This window comes from Strix aluco, chromosome 11, assembly GCF_031877795.1.
Source record: "Strix aluco isolate bStrAlu1 chromosome 11, bStrAlu1.hap1, whole genome shotgun sequence".
Taxonomy (NCBI): domain Eukaryota; kingdom Metazoa; phylum Chordata; class Aves; order Strigiformes; family Strigidae; genus Strix; species Strix aluco.
The window spans coordinates 24,120,928-24,143,918 of NC_133941.1; the positions used below are offsets into that span (position 1 = coordinate 24,120,928).

At 44.3% G+C, this 22,991-nt stretch overlaps 1 protein-coding gene across 3 annotated transcripts in view; it reads right to left on the minus strand.

Moving 5' to 3' along the window:
- Positions 1 to 22,739, minus strand: part of PHF2 (PHD finger protein 2) — an 85,343-nt gene extending 62,604 nt beyond the window's left edge. For 2 of the 3 annotated variants that reach the window (XM_074836726.1, XM_074836728.1), the window contains exon 1: positions 22,475 to 22,734. In XM_074836726.1, the coding sequence (XP_074692827.1) occupies positions 22,475 to 22,572 (98 nt within the window). In that variant the 5' untranslated portion in view covers positions 22,573 to 22,734. Of the gene's footprint in view, positions 1 to 22,474 lie in introns of all 3 variants that reach the window. The other variant, XM_074836729.1, reaches the window with a different exon arrangement.
- Between the last annotated feature and the right edge of the window lie 252 nt (positions 22,740 to 22,991).

Genomic DNA, 22,991 nt, shown 5'->3' on the forward strand with positions numbered 1-22,991 from the left:
TGGAGGTTATTTCAAATGACACTCAACCCCTTTTGCTTTGACCGAAAGAAAGCAGCAGCTTCACACTCTTCAACGAAGTACGTAGCTTTAGTGGTTGTTACCAGTCTACCCCTGGACTAACCTGATGTTCACCTTACAGGCACAATGCCTTCAAACCTGTCATCCTCACAGGGTACTCCTAATAAAAGTCTCTTGTCAGCAGAATAACTCCTCACACTAAGTTTCTTGATGGCGGAGATCTAAGAAACAAATGGAGTAAATACTGAAGCTTTCCCACTGAAGTCACTAAGAGCTTTACATGAGTAAAGAGCACTTACAAGCTGAGTACCGGTCCTGGGGCTCAGTCTGGATTTAAACTCTTTGTTGTTTTAGTAGCAACAAATGAAAAACTGGACTCACTCATAAACCTGTCCTTTACTCTTCCCCCCTTCAGCTCCCAGCTCGCTACCAGGCTGCAAATCCCCTGTCTATCTCCACACACACTTCAAAACTTCTATACAAAATCAGGTGCTGATCAAAACAAGTCACTATATTTCAGCTGCAAATAATCAAGTGATGAAGTGCGTTCACTGAGAGTCAAGTGCAACCGTAAACAAAAAACAAGAGCAATGTACTCATTTTCATGTACACGTTCGAAACCATAGGCTGATTTCTGCCCAATGCAGAAGTAGGTAGGAAAGGGATGTCTTGGGGAAAAAACTGCATCTTTGCTATATTGTGATCAACAAAATTCCATGTCTCAGCACTACTTCTTCCTCACTCAATGCATCAACCTCTGCTATTTCTCACTGCTCCATAGAAAGCTCCAGCATGCAGCCCATATGAAAGTTACTGTCAAAATAGTCTTGTATTATAGCCACTAACAAACCCAGCGTAAACTGTTCTCCACAAAGAAGCACTGCAATTTAGCCTTCATTTGTTTTCATTAATAGGACACCTTCTGTGTGAGTACAGGTCAAAATTGCTTTAGAAAAGTGTCTATTATTAACAAATGCCTTTTGTTCCTCAGAAAAAACAAACTGGTATTGTATAAATGAAATATTACATATCTTGGAAAAAAGGAAATCAATCAAACAAAAATAAATAAAGTTTCTAGATCACAGCAATCTAAAGCTACTGCAAAATCAAAATCTCTGCCAGCATCATACTGTTAAGTGGCCTACCTAGAACTGGTGCATGCCAGCAACAAATATATTTTCCAAAGCTGAAAGTCAGAAACTCAACCATCAGCAATACCACACTGTTTGGTTTCTTGAGACCCCACAGACCAAGGTCACAGTCTCAAGGTTTAATATAACACATCACACATCCACAATGGACGAGGAGGATGGACACTTTCAGCTATCTAGCCACGATGTAGGCAAGACCCCACAGACTACCAAGACTGACTCCAGTGGAAGACAAATCTGAGACCTGGAAGACACCAGCCCACCCCAGCAGCAGACAGCACTGGGAACAACGCTTGATTTCACCCTCAGGCTTTCTTTGCTCTCTCAAGGATTCGAAGATGAAGAGCCTCTCTACCAGGGGTGCCACCTCACAAGTCACTGAGTAGACAGGCCACCTTCCTGGGAGAGCCCCAAGGTTGCCCTCAAGGATACGAGGCAGAGGGGACACTAAAAGCTGGGCTAAAACCAAGAACCAACGAGTGGGAGTGGGGTTCAGCTGAGCCAGCTGAACTAGTTTATTTCTCCTGTAATGCAGCACTGCAACATAAAACAGTTTAAGTACCACCTTGTAAAACATATTCCCTATTTCTTGCCCTCTATCATTCTAGGAATTAACTTTTAAAACCAAGCACATACAAATAAACCATTGTGTAAAAACCTTACAAATCAACAACAGTCTTGCTATGACCCTGTCATTTTGTTTCCTCTTCCAACAGGAATGTTACTGCGAACACTACTGCAACCGTGCCCTGGCCCCACAGTAAAACCAGCCACGCAATATCCACAACTTATTAAAATATCTGTGACACTGGCCTGTTATAAACTCACATTCGCAATCTGGTAGATCCCTCAGTAATTTTTAATTTTGCAACTTGTCCTCCAAAAGCCATAGTACTCAGCGCAACACCGTTCCCTCGCACTGTCACTGTGCTGGAACTAAACCCAACCACGACATGGCTCAGCTGGATGAGCACAAGAGGGACATCACACACACTGTCACTGGAGATGCCCGTGTCACTGCTCAGGGGTTAGCATCTACTCCTGCTTTCGGCTGACATGCTGCCAGCGTCTCAGGATAGGCAGGCATTAGATCTTAGCGGGATGTGGGCAATCAGGGTGGCTGGAAGGTTTCCATTAGTACTCTGCGATGCGTCTCGAAGTAACTTGCTAGCTTTGGTAAACAGCAGGAAAATTTCCAGTTGATCAGCTCTGCCTAGCAATTAAGAGACCAACATGAATTTAAAGGCAAACTCCATATAGCTGAAAACAAAATTAGAAAAATATACATTAAGACACTCCAGCCAAAACACTGAACCATAATGCAGTGCTATTTATTTATAAAAACAATGTACCTTATCAAACCAAGTATGTTAGAATTATTAACAAGATCATTACCGTGTGCAAAATGTATTTTACATTCCTGTCTTTCTAGCAGTAAGCAAGAGGCCCGTGCTTAAACTGCTCTGTCCCCTCATGCACATCTGAACTGCCAGCCCTCTGATATGACTAGTTGGGAGCAAGTAATTTTGCAGCCTGAAGACCAAGAGAACTTAACAGAAAGTTTAGACAATCAAATCCAACTGTTTGCAGGGAAAAACTTGCATTCTCTCTCTATACACTTGTTTCCTTTGAAAGACACATGGATCACACCTTCAGCTAATGTAAATTGGCCCAGCTGCACTAGTCAGCTGTAGCAATCTGCATCCATAAAAACCCAAGTCCAATTCATTTTCCTTCCCACTTGTTTCATTTCCTACCCCCACTCCCAGCCACGTGCACACAAACCCTTCCAGCACCCTTGCCCTGGCCGCACAGGGGCCAGCAGCCACTCCTTGGCTCGGCAAGGAGACCCTCTGCAACACCAACTCTTGTCTCATGCAGCCAGCCTGCGTGAGGTGCTGTGAATGAACCTCTGGCTGCCTACACACAGCACCACTACCAAATTTTAAACACGTTAATTTTAAACTCTTTCTGGGTTGCAAGCTGTGGATGTCCAAGCAGAGGAGGGAGGAAAGAGAAGGACTGGCCCAGATGGCTACAAGCGTGTGTATGTACTTGCTCCCTGGGCATGGCTAAAAAATGTCCAACAAACCTTGATTTATGAAAAACTGTGCTTGTCTATGGTTTTCAACACCCACATTTTCAGTAGCGTAAAGCTGTGCCTCAGGCTGATCTTTCTCACTCTTGCTTTCTTTTAGGGAATAATTTTCAGTTTCTGTGGATAATTTAAGATAAAATCTCCGTGCCTTTTGAATCAAGAATCGGAGAGCAAACAGGGCTTTCTCCCACTGCTCAAAAAGAGTTCAGATAATTTTCCTGTGCACAGATAACAAAATGGGTTTGGATTTCAACCTGGATGGACACAGCTGCACTTACATTTACATTGGTAAAGGTGAGTTTGCAAATAATCAAGCTCTGAAGAGGGGAAATATGTTTGAATCAGATGGTTTTAAGCTTACTGAAATTAGATTATGTCTTTGCCTTCCTGCACACCAGACTGAGGGCTCATTTATACAGAGCAATCTATGAGTAATTTTACGGCTTAAATTACACTGGTATACGATCTTCTGGATTAAACATCTACATGGGAGGTCCATCAAGTCTAAATTTTAGTACTTCAGTTACTGAGGCTACATAAATACTTCAAAATAAAACAGCTGATAACTGTCATAGCTGCTCTGCCCTCTGAAGAAACCTTTGAAAAGGCTCAGAAAACACTTCTTCCTCACTGAGCCCAGAACACTGTTTTCACAAGCATTTGTGCACAAATACAATCCTAGAAAAGGGAACGCTTTGCCAACCCCATCACCAAGGCAGCCACTCTTTAAACGAATGATCAAATGCTTATTTCTCCAGCAGCCACCATGCACTGTAATATGCAGAGAAAACCACTATTTTAGGAAGGCGGAGTTTGCCATATTCCTTCTAACCACCCATCCACTGCATCAAGGATCTGGTCATTCTGCATATCACACACAAAGTCATACGTACTGCAAGAGCACACTGGAGATGTGCGATATCCGTATGTGATTAAACTACAGATAAATGTAAATAAACACATTACAAATAAACTAAACAGCAACAAAGCCCCAGGCAGCATCAGTAACCTTGTACAACAATAACCACTTGTACCCAAATATAAATACAATTTTGAGTACCTCATGAGTTTGATTCGCTTTAATTGCAATGTTCATTTATATAACTTATTTTTAAATCTGAGGTAACTTATAATTGGAATTTGTATAGGCATTGTTATGCTAAGATCTCACAAAAAATACACATCAACATTTGGTTGGTTTCATTCACAGTTAACACTTTTATGTATTCTTTATATATATATATATAAAATATATATATGTATTTATAAACACACAGCAGACCTAACAGTAAACTGACATTACCTTTTCATGCTCTACTTTGCATGTCAAGCAATCTGGGCCAACCACTATGGGGAAGCTCCAACAATGAACTGGTGGTATAACAAGGAGGGAAGAAGGAAAGGGAATGATTTTCACTGTCATATTTATGAAGAACTTACTACATTAAAACCAACAACAATACAATTTAAAAATGATAAATTATTAACAGAACCCCTCAAACCATTCTTGACTATTTCTGTTGCTGAGTTGCATAACCTGCTTTTCTATCTTTACTTCATTAGCTTTCAGCACTTCAAATACATTTTTCGAAAGATTAACACCAGGTTTCAAATGATCTAATTACAGCTTTATCATGTTTTATTCCTATTCCAACATGGTAAGTAGGCTTTATATGCATACACGTACATCCGTGCTGCACTCTCAATGTCTTTCCTGTGCAGTTCTCTGCAACTCTGGCTGACTCACCTCACAACAGTTAACCAGTGTGACAATATACGATCCTGCTGCCCACACAATGCTCTGCATTGTCCCATTGCTGAAGACAGCCATCGTGGAGATGGCACTTCTCCTCTGATACAGCAGATAGCATATATGTCTCAGAATGATGGATAACTTATGTGATGATGGGAAAAAAAAGCAAACCTGCACATTTAGAAAGAAAAACATGGTAGTGATATTTATGCTATCCAGAGGCATACACTACATAGGTTTCCTAGGACCAGGCATTCAGACTAATCACTGCGCTGGTATAAGACGTTGTCCTTTATGTCCACGGACTCATAATGATTTGTTCCACCTGGTAATTCAACCCTGAACATAGACACTTCGCTGGCTAACTGGTACTACTGGTCTCCTTCCTGGTCTGCAAAGGGATCGATTTCACTTTTACAAGCTGGATGGTGTAATAGGTTGATGATAAAGGATCAGTCAACGGGGCTTGATCCTGGGGACCCTTTTCTTCCTCTTGACTTCAGCAGAACCTCTATTTACTGAAACAGGTCGCAAGACACCGCTGCTGGATTCCTTCTGTGTACTGCATTGTCTGGGGTTTATTGTTCATCAGCAATTTTAGAGCCCATACCTACACACCGTATCAACATGCGTTGCAGTAAGTTGTTCGTTACAGCTTTCACAACAGCATCTCATCCAAAGACACCATGCCTTGCAGAAACCAGTAGCCCATTAGGCACTGTAGCAGTGCAAACTCTCAGGGATTTGATAAGCAATTCCTAGAAAATGAATTCACTATAAATTAACATTACATTTTACAAAACTGTTCTTTTAAGCTCTATTTTAGGATGAAGTCTTAGAGCTTGACTCAGCAAACAGACAGCGTTACTCTCATGACATGGAGCTGAACTGGAGCTTACTCATGTGAGAAACACGGCTTGACTGCAGACGTGATTGCAGCAACGGGGATTTTGATTTCCCAAGGAGGGAACAGAGGTTCATGCTCATTTTAACCTAGGAAGACATGTGGTGGGATATACAAAACTGTTTAGCATGCAATGGTCTAACCAAAAGCCAGAAAAAATTGCTGGTCTCAGCGGCTCGTACTGAAGCAGGGCGATACCGAACACTGGTGAGAGTCTTGCATGCAGTGTAAAGCTGAAGTTTAAACAAACTTCCAGAGTAACACTGTTACTCTGGAAGGAAAGTTTGCCTAAACTGAACTGTAAGCTAAACCAAAAAAACCAGCAGGAAGCAGACAGGGGTTTTCAAGGTTCTGGGCAAGACACCTGACAGACTCAAACCTCCTCTAAATACATGGAAGAAAGAATTCGTAAACTCTGTAAGTATCAGAATTTGATTTAACCAGGCATTTTAAATGGAACCATGTTCCCAGTTCCTCTTCTGGGAAACACGTGGCATTCTCTAGGACGGCACACATGGCCCAGAAGCAGCAGACCTGCCCAGCAGCCAAGACCACCACTCCCAGCACTGGCTACCAGCACTTCCCAGGTTACACCTTCAACTCTTCCCTCTTTAAAAAAAAAAACCAAACCAAACCAAACAAAACCCAAAACCCCCAACAACTTTAATTCAGCTGAAATGGACAAACAAAATAGTATCTCAATGAAGCTCCAAGCAACTTTTAAAATAGAAACTTCCTACTCCTCATTCCCCAGTGCGACAATTTACTCCTATGTTGGTTTTTTTTTTAATCTCTTTGTTCGCTACATTTCTGACATTGTTGCACAAGCCCATCTTGGCCAGCCAGAACAGATACAATCTTGTAATACTTTCTGTAGTCTCAGTGGAAATCAAAAGACAAGCTTCAAAAGTGGCTATTAAGTTGCATTCATGTGCCATAATGGTCTTATTCTGGCAGTCAAACTAGAGGCATTTATGATGCTTTTCTTCGCTCTTTTTATCAACTCTTTTATGTGGGTTTGTGTCATTTAAAAGCACAAAATGTTTAAAAGTTTAAAAAGTAAATTTGAAATCAAATATAAGCAGTAACACTCAAAGTAACCTGCCTAAAACTGATTTCCTTAAGTTTCATGTGGTGCCATTACTAGTAAATAATAATGGAGACACTCATTTGTTTCCAACGGGAAACACATGTTGCAGTCTCCTGTAATTTTTAGTCTATTTTCAAATTACTCCAACTGTGTTAGGAACCGCTAACTTCACATTTTTGCAACTAATTTGGTCCAAACTGACACAGGAACCCCTAAATATTTCTTAATAACACATTATTTTGAACTGCAGAGGACCTAAAATACACAGCAACATTCAGTGTCATTAGTAACTGAATGTGCTCTGGAGATTGCCCATTGTTATGGGTGCAATGTTATGCTGTTGAAAATTGCTATTTGCTTCAGCTGATTCAGACGTCTGCAAATCCACAAACACTTACTGCACACAATTTATGAAACAGATTTCCATTTACCAAAGAACTGTAAAAAAATGTAATCACGTTACATTTTGAGATGCGGATTAAACGTCTCCATAAACACAATGAATGGCTTTGATTGTTCATACACCTGGAGCTTCTGGGTCTTTCAGTCTACAATACTTAGCACATGGTACTGAGATTCAGCTATGCTTCTGCAAAGTCTTAGATGAAGTATTGTTTTCATTCTGATACATATTTCTAAGCACAATTAACATTATATTTATGTTTAACATTATGCATTAAAATTATAATTTTAAAATTGTAATTTAAAAATTATGTTGCACATATCAAGGCAGTACATTTACTGGAACTCATATATAAAAAGAGTAGGAAGATGCAAACTGTTACCAATGGCACTTATTTCCAAAGCTCCTTAAGTTACTATATGGGAAGTAATACATTTTCTCTTTTTCTCCAGACAGTTTTTATGCCTTTTTACAAACTTGACATAAAGTGTTAATATTGTTTTCCTGCTTGTGGCTTATCAGCACAAAATTAGAGTTCAGTCTTGCTCTCCTCAAAGGGAAAATCTTACCTAAAGAGTGAACGCTTCCAGTTCACACAGGCTGAGTTCCCCTAAGATACTCCATCGTTCCTTAAATGACTGTGACATTTTCTGTGAAATTTCCGTCCCCCTGAAGACCTGTGGCAAGAGCAAGACCTGGGACGGAGCCTGCTGCTCTCGCAGGCATTTTGCCACGGGCTTTGGTGGGAAGGCAGAGGGCCAGTGCAGCTGAACCTCCCCTCCAGCAAGCCCTGCCAGCCGTGGTTTGCATTTAAAGCAAACAGTTCTGCTTTGAGCAGAATTTTGGAGCTCTGAGAATGCAAAGAAACACAAAATTCAGAAAGAACAAAGAAAAAGCAGCAGCCAGCAGGTTTAAACTGTGACCACCAGCAGTCAGATGGGCTCTTCACTGTTAAATTCCGTTTAAGTGCTGTTCAGAAACACCTCCTTGAAGTCTACTTTTCTTCCTAACACCATTTGCCAACTCCCTCACCATGAAAATGCAGAAAAAATTATTCTGAATAGCACTTGTAGCAAGTACTTAGTATCTGTGAAAAACTTCCTTTTACTAAAGCATAAAATGATGACTCTGTTTGTTCCGCCTCCTAAAAAACAAAACAAAATAAACAAGCAAACAAAAAACCCAACCAAACAAAAAAAGTTCTCTGCCCCTCCCAGGCAAAAGCATAGGCTTGACAAATTAAAAACTTCAAGGTTTGGCTCGTCATTTCTTTAACATAAAGGGTAAAAGCATCTCTGATTACAACTGCTATGTTGAGTTGATCATTTCCTACTGTCCTTTATTTTGGAAGCATAAGGGAACAACTCCAACTACTGCTTATTCCAGCCTTTTGTGTATTTTTCAAATAGTATTGAAGCAATTTAATTTCAGCATTTTTAAAATGGAAAAATCTAGCAGTATTATAAAAAGTGACATAAAATGTATATGAGTAGTTGGAGAGTTGGTGAGCAGCCTGGTAGTTGTCTTGAAGATGACTTATACACACAGTGTAACAGCTTTATTTACCTCTCCAGGCTGCTTGTTCTGCCACGCTCCCCCCCCTGCCCTCTGCAAATTGTGGACAGTGGCTGCGCACTGCAATGCCCTGGCCAGGCAGCAAGAGCATCTCACCCCCCCAGACAACTTCAGAGCATCTCACCCCCCCAGACTGCTTCAGAGCATCTCACCCCTCCGGACCATCCAGAGCACGGCGAGTGAAGTGCCCACAGCCACAGTGTCCCAGAGCTCGGGCCATCCTTGACTGGTGTTGGCAGCTGATGCGCGTTAAGAGCAGGCCCGGTTTTAAGCAGGACCAGAGCACGCTGCCAGTAACAAACTCGGCGCAGGACTGAGCTTTCCCCCACTGCTATTCTCCACATTTTAACTCATGGCTTCACTGCGTGTCTACCATAGCCACCCTACGGACACCAATTTTCTTACTACTCTCCCCACATGATACAGCTTGCAAACATCAAAAGTGAATCTGAAACACAAACATCTACTTTATAGTAATACCCATAGTACCCAACAACGACAATGGACTACATTCAGCTTGAAAATCGAAAGAATAAAATCACATCACCTGAGAACCAGCTCATGTATTTTTTCCCAGTTACAGTGAGCAGTGAACGTGCAGGAGGAAAACACAGCTGATAAAACCAAACTTTTGAGTTATGTAACAAGTAAAATCAGTTAACGTTTGCTGAGAAAAAGTGAAACTCAAAATGAAATCCAAAAAACCTCCAGAAGAGTGAGCATCACCCACACTTCTGATAGCAGCATTCCAGAACCCACAACTTGTACACAGATTTGTTGATTCAAGCAGCACGTATAACGAGAGCTAAACATTCTGACACACACTCAGAAAAATCACAGTGGATTGTCACTTGTCTGCTAGGCCATATCACTGCCAAGCTGCAAAGGAGCTCAGCATATTCAAGACACACATTCTGCCTTAAAGGAGTAATTTTCTTAAGATACCAAATAACAGAGGAAGACTCTGTGCAATTACAAGTTTGCTGGGCTTCTATGAAATAAAAATACTGCAAAGGTTGTCGATGCATACTTGCCACAGAGTGTAGGTCAGTGCCAGGCATAAGGGGAGCTAAGGGGATGCCTGTAACAGCAAACTCAGATTCGGAGGCGACTCAAGTGGTCAGGACGGGAAATCCAGCCGAGACCACGGCACTGCTACCAGACCGTCCTGGTCCTCTTCTGACTCTGTCTTCCAGAACAGCTTTCACTCCCCTTCCTCTTCCAGAAATAAACTATTCATTCTCTTCATTATGTTATGTATTACATTTAAAATATTAATGTATTAATTAATGTGCATCCACGAGAGAGAATTAAACAAACCCAACCACAGAGAAGTTAACTGAGTTGACAAAAACTTGGGAGGAAAGGAGGAACAAAGCCAGTGATGAAACCTTGTAGTCTCATCTCTCTGTCCTCTGCATTAATCTCTGTGTTTAACCAGTATGTCTGAAAACATAAATGTCAAGTATTTAACACAGAGTTCTGACTATAACATTACACAGCAACTTTAAACCCTGAGTATCTTTACACTCCACAATTCTACAAAATACACAGAGACAGCTGCAACAAATCAGTGTAGGGCTGCATCGTACCGTGCATTTCAACCAGAACACCAGGCCCACTGCAACGACAGATTAAAACACTGAAGAACCAAGGGAAGCAGAAAGCAATGCATAACTCTTCCCAAAAATAAATTTTTAGGCTATTGCATTGAACAGAACTTAGCATTACAAAATCCAGTCTGGGCAAATCACCAGAAAGCACTCTAATGACTGCTGTGGCCACACCACCAGCCTCCTAGCCACCGCGGAGGATACCTGCTCAACAGCACAGCTCCTTCTAGCATGGCACGGGGTAATTGGTTCCATACTCACCCCAAAGGCAGCACGTTATTTACGGAATCCTCGTTACTAGTTTTACCAACAGTGTGGGCCTCTCCTCTGAGTACTGCTCAGCTTTTACTACTTTGTCCCCAGGATCTCTGAAGACAATAGCTATAGGTGCTGCGGAAGGAAGGGGTATGTTTCGATGAATACAGCAATGTCATTAGTAACCTAGGATTGCTTGAAGATGTGGGAGTAAAACTGCAAGGGACTATGAATAATACCACAGGGTGAAATGCAGCTGTGGATGAAAAAACGTTACTATTTCTGATGCTGTTTATAAAGCGAAAACTGGAAGACAGAGTCAGTGCAGAAGGAACAGTATGTCAGGACACACTGTTCTGAATGGATAAAGAAGGCTCCAAAGAAGTTAAATACATTATTTCTCTTACTTCTTTGGAAATCTAGAGAACTGCTTACACAGAAGTCTTACAAATTAAGCAAGTATTTCAGAGACATTTCCCCTTCACCATTTCAGCGTGCCTTTTGCAGGGCTCGGGAAGGTTTATTCTCCTACAGCACTGTTAATGCCCTGCTATATTTTGAAGTTTTATCATCAAGTTTTACCAGAGCAGACTGACTAGAGAACATGAACAGCAAGTAATTTTCCCCAACTACCACAATATTTTACACCTGAAAAAAGCAGACAGTTGGGTAATGCTTTAGAGTCGTGATACCTACTAAGCCTGACTGAGAAATACCAAGCTTTCCTGCCGAACTGATGATACACTGTTCCCTCAGCCAGCAACTGCTGAGAGCTACTGGGTTGTAGCTCTGCTACAGTGACACCAGGGTTGTGACTAAATGCAGCATGAGCCCACACTGGCAAGTGATTTCACTTCTCTTAAATACTCATACTTTGACTTATCAGTGCTAGCTCACTGTACTGGAGAGGGTTTTTCTTTCTACGAAAAGCAGTCTTCTGCTATTATTCATGAGCTAAATCAAAAACCAATTTCAGAACCAAGTTGCTTAAACCTAGTAAACCCATATTTGGCTTCTTTAAAATGCTTCTTTCTGAAGTGACCATGGAAAAAATACTTAATAGACCTACAAGTTTGCTCAATCAGTATTCATTCGGGTATCCAGCAGGATTCCTCACCATGACAGCATTCTCTAATTGCACAAGAAATATTTCTGGGATAGAGTTCATATGCTATACCTATAGCAGAGCTGGATGTTCAAGTGGTCCTGCTCCCGATTAATGCCAGCCAATAAACTGCATGTTTTAGATAAAAAAAAAATTAAAAGTACACTAGATACATTCTAATTTTACATTCCTTAGCAACTGCTGCAATTGTATTTAAGGGCATTTAGTGATCACAAATGTAGTGAAAGAAAATCACAAAAGGGTAGCACGGTGATACAGAAGACACTCTCCTTGTTCAGACAGAGGCCAAGCAGCAGCAGAAGTCTGTGCCCTTTTGCTTTCCCCTCCTGCCCTTATCCGGAGATTTTGGTGAGATGTTCAATAGAAGGCCTTAAATATTGCTTATATTCTGGCTATGGGGATTGTATTCCTGAATAATGATCGCTGCCTGTCTCATGTGCTCCCACGTTATTCTGCATTCATCTAAAAACATAATGAAAACCATTTGCAGTCTTTGTTGTATCTGGCATCAGAAGGCAGAGGGCTGCGCAGTGCCCAGCGCTAGGCATGTACAATGAGATACTGTTCTGCACCGTAGCAGTAACAATACAGATAGGAGCTGAAAGGGTAAATCACAACCACATGGCTCACATTTAATGAGTGTATTTTTATACACATGAACAATCACAAATGCATACTATAATAATTCGTACTCCATTTGCAAATCTCATGAAACCAAAGATATCATCTGGCCAACCGAGATCACTCTGCTGTCCACACATAGTGTCAACATGGTGCCATAGTGCCAAAGGAGCACAGGAAGATTATTTTTTTTAAATAATGAGTATGCATTAACTAGGGATTTTTAAATCATTATAATTTGGCCATATCAAATCCAGCTTTTCCAGACCAATGAATGGCACATACAACATAGGAACAGTGTTCCTGACAACTTTCACATTTCCATCATCTTCCATTGAGATGTTAACAGCAAAAAAAGAGGTTTAACAAAAAATCACAACTAATGACTCCTAACAGAAAGGAGTCACTTTTTTTTTTTTTTCACTTGTTATATCTTTTCAGCCTGCCCGATGAAAACTTCAATGAAAAATGCTCTCCCTGAGGGTAACTTTTGCTAAAAGAGGAAAATGCAATGAAATCGATAAGCAATTTAATAAAAACAAAAAGGCAACCGCAACTCCAACTGCTGTCACATAGTTCTAGATTAACAGATTAACAATTGCAAAGAGGAAATTTAAAAATATTTTTGTTTTTACATTTTATTTTTTCCTGTAAAAAAATGCTATTGCTTCACTTTCTGCTTGTTTCAACTACTTGCTAAAGCTAATGCATAAAATATTAAAAATTGCTGAATATCCTGTTAGAGGCCTACACCAATTAGCTGTGCAACTCGAAGCACATAAACACCGTGGTGAAACTCAGTGTCCTCACATCTGCCCAGGTCTGTAAGTAGATTAGTAAACCATGGCCTCATCTGGAGAAGTAGCACCCAACAGTTTGGGGGGATGTGCCTGGGAGGAAGTAAAGAGCAGAACTTCTCCACGGACTACTGGCTGGGTTTCCTTCACACATTGTCAGCCTCTTCCAGCAGCTCTACCCAAGGGCCAGGAGACTCAACATGGAGGAGTCTGCAGTCTCTAAGACCAGCAGAAGACCATCTCTCATCACCCTGGACACACCATGGGCTGGGATCCCAGCGCCGGAGAGCACCAAGCACCTGAGCAAAGCAAGAGGTGTTGCAGTCTATTCACATCACCCTACCAGACACCATGGTCATGGGGGAACCACTGTCCCTTGGAGAGTGTTCTTCAGAAGGGGTTGAGCTACTCAGTCATCATGTGGAGTGGGGGACAAACCCCTCAGGAACGAGTCCATGTGAGAGACTTTGTGAGATTTGCTAAAAACCTTCGTATTGACAATATATTCTATATGGAAGGTATTGAGATGCAATGAACAGCTAGGTATCATCCTAAAATAGATTGTGCATAATGGCCTAAAATAGACTGTGCACAGGCCTATTGTTTTCAAATACAAATCTAGAAAGGAATCACTATTCCTATCACTCAGCAAGTGTAAGATTTTCTAATATACACCCACACTGCGGTGTTCCCAGCCACAGATAAGATGCATAAAATGGTTACTATGCTGCTAAAGTGCACCTTTATATGATAATTTTAATGTCACAAACCACATTTTAATAAAATGTTTTGAGGAACTGTAAAATATTTTAGATACACAAATTTCTGATGAACAGGAAAATAAGTCATTACAACAAGAAAGTTACTGCCATTTAGCTGATGGAGTTTTGTTCACTGGAATAATGGAACACTGGTAGTGAGATTTAATACTTGCTGTGATCCAGCATTCGAATATGTTTTTAAGTGTAATAAAATTTTGCTAATAAAGCTTTGAGCAAAAAGATCATTTGCTTTTGACAGTGAAAGGATGTTCTGTTCATGCTGGACAAAAGGCCGGCGGCCTCAGCAGACTGCTCACGCACAGAGCACGACAGCACAGCCTCTGCACATGCCCACACTGCAATCCAAAAGTGTAACCCAAATTCACGATGGCAGACCAAAGATGACTTTACACTCCTGGAGGTCGCACAGCTCCAGGCACCAAGTATTTACAGAGAGTCCTTGTGCAGTTGTACAAACTGTCCCTCGGCTGAAGCCCACGCCTGCATTACTACAGGCTGCCACGCAGGAGACGCCATCCAGGGAAGAAAAACACCCTTAGGTTTTGGTGTACACTACACTACTACTATAAAATGTATATCAATCAGAAAGAAGAAAATATATTAAGGCAATTTAAAGGTGATGGGGTTTAGAAAACTTTATAGTGATTCTGGAACACTTTTTCTCTTCATCAGTTTCTCCCCGTATATAGTTACACTACTTTGATATTTTTTTCAAGACATTTTTATCCATTTCCTTCATTATAGAACTATTCATCAGTAAGGAAAAAGCACTTGGTAACCAAGTCCCACTTTGCTTGCAGAACTGATTTTTCTGTTCTGACATTGCTTTAACTTTTCTGATTAAAAGCCAGCACGTGGTAAGGGTGCAGTCCTGCTGCTGCTGAACTTAACAGGTACCTGGGTGCTTGCGGAACTGCTCACAGAACACAGCTGAGCTAAAGGTTTAGGCTGCTGAAGAGCACTTGGTAATTCATACTCTCTTTCAGATTTGTCTTTTTTAATTTAACATGAATTGTGCTTAATATCATAACATTTTATCCTTTCAGAGGTAAAATCTGGGTAAAACCCTCTAAAATTAAAAGAATCTTTATACACAACACCCTTGTGTGATCTATACTTACTCTCAGGTACCAGTGTACCAGACAACCTACTTGCAGGCCAGGTCTTCCCACATTACTGCCCAGACTTAGCGTTACGTAGACTTGGATTTTCTAAAGCATACTTTAATTTGGAGAATAATTCCATATCTTCTGAGCTGACACATCAAAACCTCGATGTTAAGGCCAGCTAAGCACTCCTGATACCTACATTCCTATTTGCATAAACTGGAGTAATCAGTTCTTTTCATAACTAGACTCAAATGTCTCAGCTAAACACTTTTTCAAACTGAAACCTCAGGGTCTTCTAAAGAGCAAGTTTAAACACAAGACACTCAGGCACCGTAAACCTAGAGGTGTCTAATAGTGATGCTCAGTCCTGCAGCAAGGAACCGTTCAAAAGAGAAACGTTTGTTCTGCTTCAAAGCCAGCTTTGTACACCTAGATGTTGCATGGACATCCACGGAAAACCCACCCACTACGTGGGCAGTGGTCGAGAAGACTCAGAAATGGGGAAGCTGATGCACTTTTTGCATGCGTATCTAAATACGGAGCCTGTCCTATCGTTTAGCAGTAGAGTGCTGTGCCAAGTGCTCTTCCTGGGGGTGTCAGCATTGGAAGTGAGGGTGAACCTCAATTTCCATGCAAACTTATTTTTTTGAGTAAGAAATCAATCCTTTTAATTTACACCAATTACAGGTTTTCAACCCTCTAGCATATTTTCTCTGTAAGATAAAACTGCAAATAAAACTTTGTGTCTGGAAATCTGCTACACAAAATGAGACTATACTTTTAACAAATACTTGCAAAATACTCTTGCAGCTGTGATTGATACTGCAACGGCCCAGGAGACTCTCTGAGGTCAACTGAAAGTTTTAATGGCATACTAAAACTCTGACATAGTTTCCATTCTGAATCTCAGGCTCTTTCTCAGAGCACAAATGGATGTGAAATGGTAAGACAAGAAGTTTATTTAGCCATGCCAAAGGGCCAAGAACACAACACTGATTGGCAACATGCAAAACCGACTCGCTTTACCATCCGGCCAGACTTCTGGTGCTCTGGAAGTTGGTGTTAATCATCACTGACTGTGGGACCACATAATAGTACAAGGCAACAAACCCAGCATCAGTATTGGCACAAGTGTGTCACGTGTTTCTACCTCTATGCAGCCCTGGACGTTTAAAAAGAATTGAAAAAATATATACAAAAGGGATATGAAATGAAAAAAGCTTAAGTTCTCTGAACAGCTTTCAACTTACAGAATAGATAATGCTATGTTACTGAAAGGAAGATTAAGATGACAGCAATTTCAACCTGAAGACGACAAGGATTTTAACAGTTTTATCTTAAGTTCAAATCTTGCTCACATTCCGTACTGACAACTCATGCTTTTTTAAAAAAGTAGGTGTTTTGGTTTGTTTGGGTTGTTCTCCTTCTAAGGCAAACAATACCCACTAAAGTGTCCATGCAGACACTTTATCCAGAATAATTAGGGTGCTTTGTGGGCTCTATAAAATAATTTCTAAACAACCTGGTTTTCTTTTTTTTTTTTTTTTTTCTGGAACAGAGCACAAGGGAAAGAATTCTGGTATAGGTATTAGCATGGCTTATCCACGATAGCTGCTCTGGTCAATCTCCCAGTATAACTGAGGCTGTAGTGTTGACCAACTCTTCAGGAAAACTTGAAATAATCTTTAATATTTAGTTATTGGAAAAACTTACATACCTTGTTCCTATTTGAACTCTGCACACTAAAGGAAATCATTCTGTGCATAGTACAATTAACCTTAGTAACTCCCTCTGCTGTGATAATACTAAGGCAAACAGCAGTGTATTTTTAGGATTATCCTCATCTTAAAATTTTACCCGAATCTCCAAATTTGGCCATAGTTAGTGATAAGTCTACGTAAAAGAGAGGAACTAGGCACTGCCGTACAAAACTAGACCTATTTTTAAAAGGGACAATGCTGAACACTCCAGTAGGAGAATAAAATCTCCCCATACACAGGGTTTTTAGTTTTGCAATGGAACAGACAAGCGCTTTCCTTAACCCGGCTAGAGTTCATATTGTGCACCGAGGCACCTTGACTAACACCCATCATAATTTTATGCTGCTATGGCAACTGCATGAACTACTTTTAGATAACTAAACCTTTTGTAATTTTACTAAGTTATTACTTCAGCTATGCCTGGGGCAATAAGTTTCAAAGTTAAATATACATGGGGTAGAAAAATAAATACAAAAATACTTGTTATTTTATTTAGCAAGTGATTGTATGATCACAGCCTATACAGCACCAGGTGCATGTTGTAAGAACGGGTAACAAAATATCCACTGCAGAGAAAATAAATAATTCACCTTCCTTCACCTACAGCTGTAATAAATAACCCAGTACAGATTTCTAGTTGAACAAACTTGTACAAAAGGACTTGCCTTGCCTTGAATATTAGGTTCTGCAACGTGCCCATAGATGAGATACTTAGAGACCTGTTGTTAAATATGACTTCTTCCAACCCTCAGCCGTTTACATTCACAACCTGCCAGCCAACCCACCCTCGCTGCTTTCAGCCGCAGCAAAGGCGCTTCGGAACGGAGGGTGTCCCTGAAGCGGGCAGCTCCTCAACCACATGCAGCTTTGGAGATCATGACCAGCATCCCTGCCCAGAAGCAGAGGTGAAGGCAGTGCTCTTCACGCAGCACAGGTGTGACGCGCTTTGGCCAAACCGCCCCACTGAGCCGGTGAACCATCTAACGCAAGCCTGCACAGTCTGTGGCACAGAAAACATCCCCTGCGGCCTGCAGCGCTGCCCGCACAAAGCCGTTTGTCTAGCCAGGCCTACAGATGAGGGAGCAGAGTGGCTACCTGGGCACCTGCTGATTCTCAGCTTCTCCATCCATCAGCACATGGTGCAACTCCCTCCTCCTCCTCTCCTGGCCTTCTCCAAGTCCAAAGAGCCATCTCCTGTTCCAAGAGGCTTTACAGCAGAGGGCTACCTACAGCCCCGGCTACTGCTACTGCTGGCAGTCCTGCTGCTGGGTAACGTGTGGAACAACGCCAGGAACTCATCAGGAAGGGACCCGAGAGGTGAGGACACACCACAGACGTGCTATGACAGAGCGATGGAGGAGCCAGGAAAGCATGGAGCACCGAGGTTGGCTTTTTACAGCAAAGGACAAGAAACAGTTGAGGTGTGTGGGATTCCATTAGCCTGAACAGCCACATCAAAGAATGTACAGTCTTCACAATAAAAGGAATCAAACAACCCCACTGTCTGCTTTAGCGTTATGCTCTTTTTGCCTGTAAGATCATCTCCATCCTCTCCAGAGAGAGCTTGATGCTGCTTGTCTCAAGTTGCTCAGGCAAACAGAAAGCACAGAAATGACTGAAACTCAATCAAACGAAAAGCTACAAACAGCATTCTGCGAACATATTGGTGGCTCCATAGCTCAACACACTTCATAAACAGTGTCCAAGGGTCTCCGATGATGGGTAACACGGAGTCATAACAGAGGGGCTCAGAAAGCTTTCAGAAAGAAAGGAACAGAGCTAACAACGCTAAATTCTTTACTCTTTCTTCCTATAGACCGGCAACACTACACGGGCAAGACTACCAAAGGCTACCAACCTACAAAATCAAATCAAATCCCTAATCTTTGTCTGTCAGAAGAAACCTATCAGGCATATGTATCAATTCGGCCGTACAGTCTAACGCAGCAGCTTCACTGCATGTAGACCTAAGGCCGCAACGATGGCAGGTGCCCAGGCAAGAGCAGCGAGCTCTCTGAGGTGCCGCCTTCCCCGCCATGCAGATCAGATCCAGCGGTGAGGGACCACCTGGACGTTTCTCAGGATTAAGTAATGATTCCTACGGAAAGATCTAACACCACAAGAGAAATCCTCCCTGAAAAAGATAATAAAAACAATTAGCAATATCTAAAAGCCCCGCAGAACCCTGAATCCATCTCTGGCACTCGTACAGGGAAGTGACACAGAGCAGTGATTTCCAAACTGTAGTCAGTGGCATGTCAGCAAACCGCCGAGTACTCGGCGATGGTCTGGAGAGCGCTCGTCCAACCTGTGGTGATGGCCCCATCTCCTCATTTCCAACTTCTGAACTGCATTAAATAAGTTCAACATACGTTTGAAATTCCCATAACATCAAACTGCTGAAGTTACCCAACTTCAGATGTGAGGGAGACTATGACTGCTATGTGAATAAAACCATGAAAAGCATCTCTTTAAATATTTGCAAACTACCATCAGAAAGGAAGCATGAAAACACCTGATCTGCTTCTACAAAATCAAAATAGAAGTGGCACTTTTTTTTTTCTGAAATGCACACTGTGTGTCATGTTAAAAAGAGACATAAGTATGATTAAATGATTAAAAAACTGGGCAAGCCTCCTTAACGGTACGCAGCTTTGCACACTTGCTTATTTTTGGTTGCAGTACAGTTTCTATATAAACATTAACACTATGAGTGCTTTGAGTGTCTAGGAGAGAGACAGGACGATTTTTTTACAACTAAATCCTGATTTTTAGTTTTCTTTGTTGAATGTTTATTTGTTCATATAATACCAAGAAAAACAAACAGGGACACATATAAGCTGTTTTCTACTAAATCACTCAACGAACTTCTCCAATACAATTATCTTAGGTTTTGACATGGTGAGAAGTCTTCTCCTTCTCAGTTTTCTTTAAAATCTATCTCTGGATGCTACTGTAAGCTAAGCAAAAAGGGTACAACGCCCCTGCAACAGAGCTACGATTTGACTCTGTCCCTTTATACCACAAATTGAAATACCTTTCTTTGTGCATGCATAAGATATTGCCCCTGAGCCGCCCACAAAATGGTCATTTTCTTGATCAGTTACTACTAATCTCTTTTCATCAGTTTTAATCAAAATTCACTGCCATATGCAGACAGCTTAACTCCTTTCGCTGTTTACCTTTTCAAGAATCCACTCTATCACCACTTTGCATGAAAATCTTAATTTTTTCATGTTCTTAAGTTTTCTGAGTTTCAAGCACACAACACTTGAAGCTTCTCTCCAGCCTCTAGATCAGCCTCACCTTGTCATCTTTGCCTAAGCCTTAATCACCACGGGCCAGCGCGCGTCCTGTAAGCCTCACGTCCAGAATCCCACGCGCAGAGCACCCCGCCGCCAGCGCTGCCACTAGAACTATTTATTTCGTGTTCTGCTTCATGTTTCTACACAGCTTTGCAAATAAATGGTGGAACATGATCCGTAATGCCGCAGCAAAGTTTCTTTAAGTTGTTTGAGCACGCAGGTAGTTTTGGGGAAGATATGCAGGGCCAGGGCCTACTCGGGCTCCTTCATGTCCTCCATCAACTATTTTGAGGCAATTATCGGAGCTGGTTAAAACGCAAGAGTTACAGTTTAACCTTAGTGAATACCTGTCATAAAAAGCGCTCATCCAGGTGATCTACCGGATTTTAATTTCAATTTGTACACTTTTATCACCCGTGGAGAATTGCTGCAAAGCCGGTAACGCTCCATCCTCCTCCTCCTCCTCCGTAACACCCGACGCAAGGAAGACCTGCCCGCCCGGCCGCCCTTCCTCCTCCACCTGCCCCTCGGACACGGTGACCCTGCGGTGCCGCCGGGCCGGGGCCCCGGTTCATTCCCCGAGCCTCCTCCGGTGGCAGCCCCGCGACGGCCGCCGCTGCCCCGCCAGCCGCCGCCGCCGAGCCGCTCGGGACGCGGCAGCTTCCCCTCGGCGCCCGCCGCAGCTGCCCGCAGGACGGTGCTGAAGCGGCTTCCCGGGCATTTCGGTGAATTTTACTGATCGCGGCGTTCCAGTCCCCGACTTCCCCATTTCTCACAGAGCAAGAAAACAATAATACACGTTTCTGAAGTTGCGCGCCGGCAACTCCAGCGCGGCCGCCCTCCCATTGTCTGCCGCACCGGCGCTCCGTGAGGACGGTTTGGGGGAAAACGAGCTAAAAAGAGGAGTCCTCCGCCCCTGCCCGCCCTGCTCAGGCTCAGGCTCCCCCTCCCCCGCCGCCGCCGCCCGCCGCCTGCCCCCGCCCGGCGGCCGCCGCCGCTACGGCAGGCCCCGGCCCCAGGCGCTGGGGCGGCGGCGGCAGGGCCGGGCCGGGCGCGGCGGTGGCGGGCGGCAGCCAGACCCCCGCCCGGGCCGCCCGGCGCCCCCCCTCAGGCCGCGGCAGGGCGGCGGAGGTCCCCGTCGGCCGCCTCCCCGCGGGGCGGGGGGTGCCCTGCCCGGGCTCAGGGGCGGGCTCTGGGCGAGCGGGGTCTTCCCCGCCCGGCCCTCCCCGCCTCAGGGCAGGCTCTCTCCCGCCCCGCCCGGGCTTCCCCGCGCCCGCCGCCCCTCCGCCAGGCCGGGCGCGGAGCCGGGCCCCGCCGCGCCGCCCTCAGCCCCCGGCCCGCCCCGCCAAGGGTTAAGCCGCAGGGCTGGCGCGGCGATGGTGGCCCTGTCAGCCGGGAAACACCCCGGCTGCCCCCCGCCCCGCTCCTCCCCGCTCCCGCCGCCCCGGGGAGCCGCGGAGGGCTGGGGAGGCGGGGGGGGGGGGGGGTGCCCGGAATCCTCCCCGGCCAGGAGGCCGGCCCGGCCCGCCGCGCCAGGCGCCGGAGCCCGATGACAGGGCGGCGGAGCCCCGTCTTCCGCCGCCGCGGCTCCCTGCTGCCCCCGGCCGCCCCGGGCGTGCCGCGGCCGGGCCCCCCCCGCCGCCCCGGGGCCCGTCCCCGTGAGGGAAGCGGTGTGGAGCCGCGGCGGGGGGGGCAGCGCGGGACACACAACGTCCCGGCCGTACGAGCCCGCCGCCGCGCCGCGCTGCCATCGCCCAGCCGGCCGGCGGGAGCGATCCCCTCCCCGAGGAAAGCACAATGGCCCCCCCACCCCGGTGACACCGGAGCCCCGGGGATGGCGGGAGGGGGGGGGGGGGGGGGAGCTTTGTGCGGGGAATCCAGCAAAATTTACAAAACAAAACACACACAAAAAAAATACAACGGGGAGAGAGCGAGCGAGAGACGGGGGCAGAGTGGCTCCTCCTCCTCCTCCTCTCCAAAAAGGCCTGTTGGAAAACTGCACACGGCGGCGGCTCCGGCAGCGCCTCTCCCCGCGCTGCCCGGCGGAGAAAAGGCGGCGAAAGGCGGCGGGACCGCGGCGAAAGGGGGGGAAAGGCCCGATCTCTTTGTGTTACCTGCCGTGAAACCAGTCCTTGCAGGCATCGCACTCGATCATGAAGCGGGTTACGTCGTAGGGCAGCCTACAGATGCAATAGACGGGCACCGTCGCCATGTTAGCTCCCTTCAAAACAAGGCTGGACGCCCGGAGGAGCGGAGCGAGCGGGGCTGGCGGCGGCTCCTGCCGCGGGGTCGCTTCGGCGGCTGCTCCTGCCGAACCGGCAGCGAATTTGCGATGTCGAGGAGACGGGGTGGGGGAGAAGGGAGAAAAGAAAAGGGGGGGGGGGGGGGGGAAGGAGAGGGAAAAAAAAAAAAAAAGAAAAAAAAATCAGATAATGCAATTACGGCTCCTCAAGGGCGGGCGAGCAATGTCAAAAAAATAATAAAGGGCTTCCCAAAGTTTGGCTGCATGGTTCCTTCGGCTCTGCGAGCGCCGACCGGACTGGGGATTTTTTTGTTGTTGTTGTTGTTAAATGATTATTATTCAAAATGTTTGGCGAAATGCATTCTATTGCGTGCCCCCTGGTGACAGTA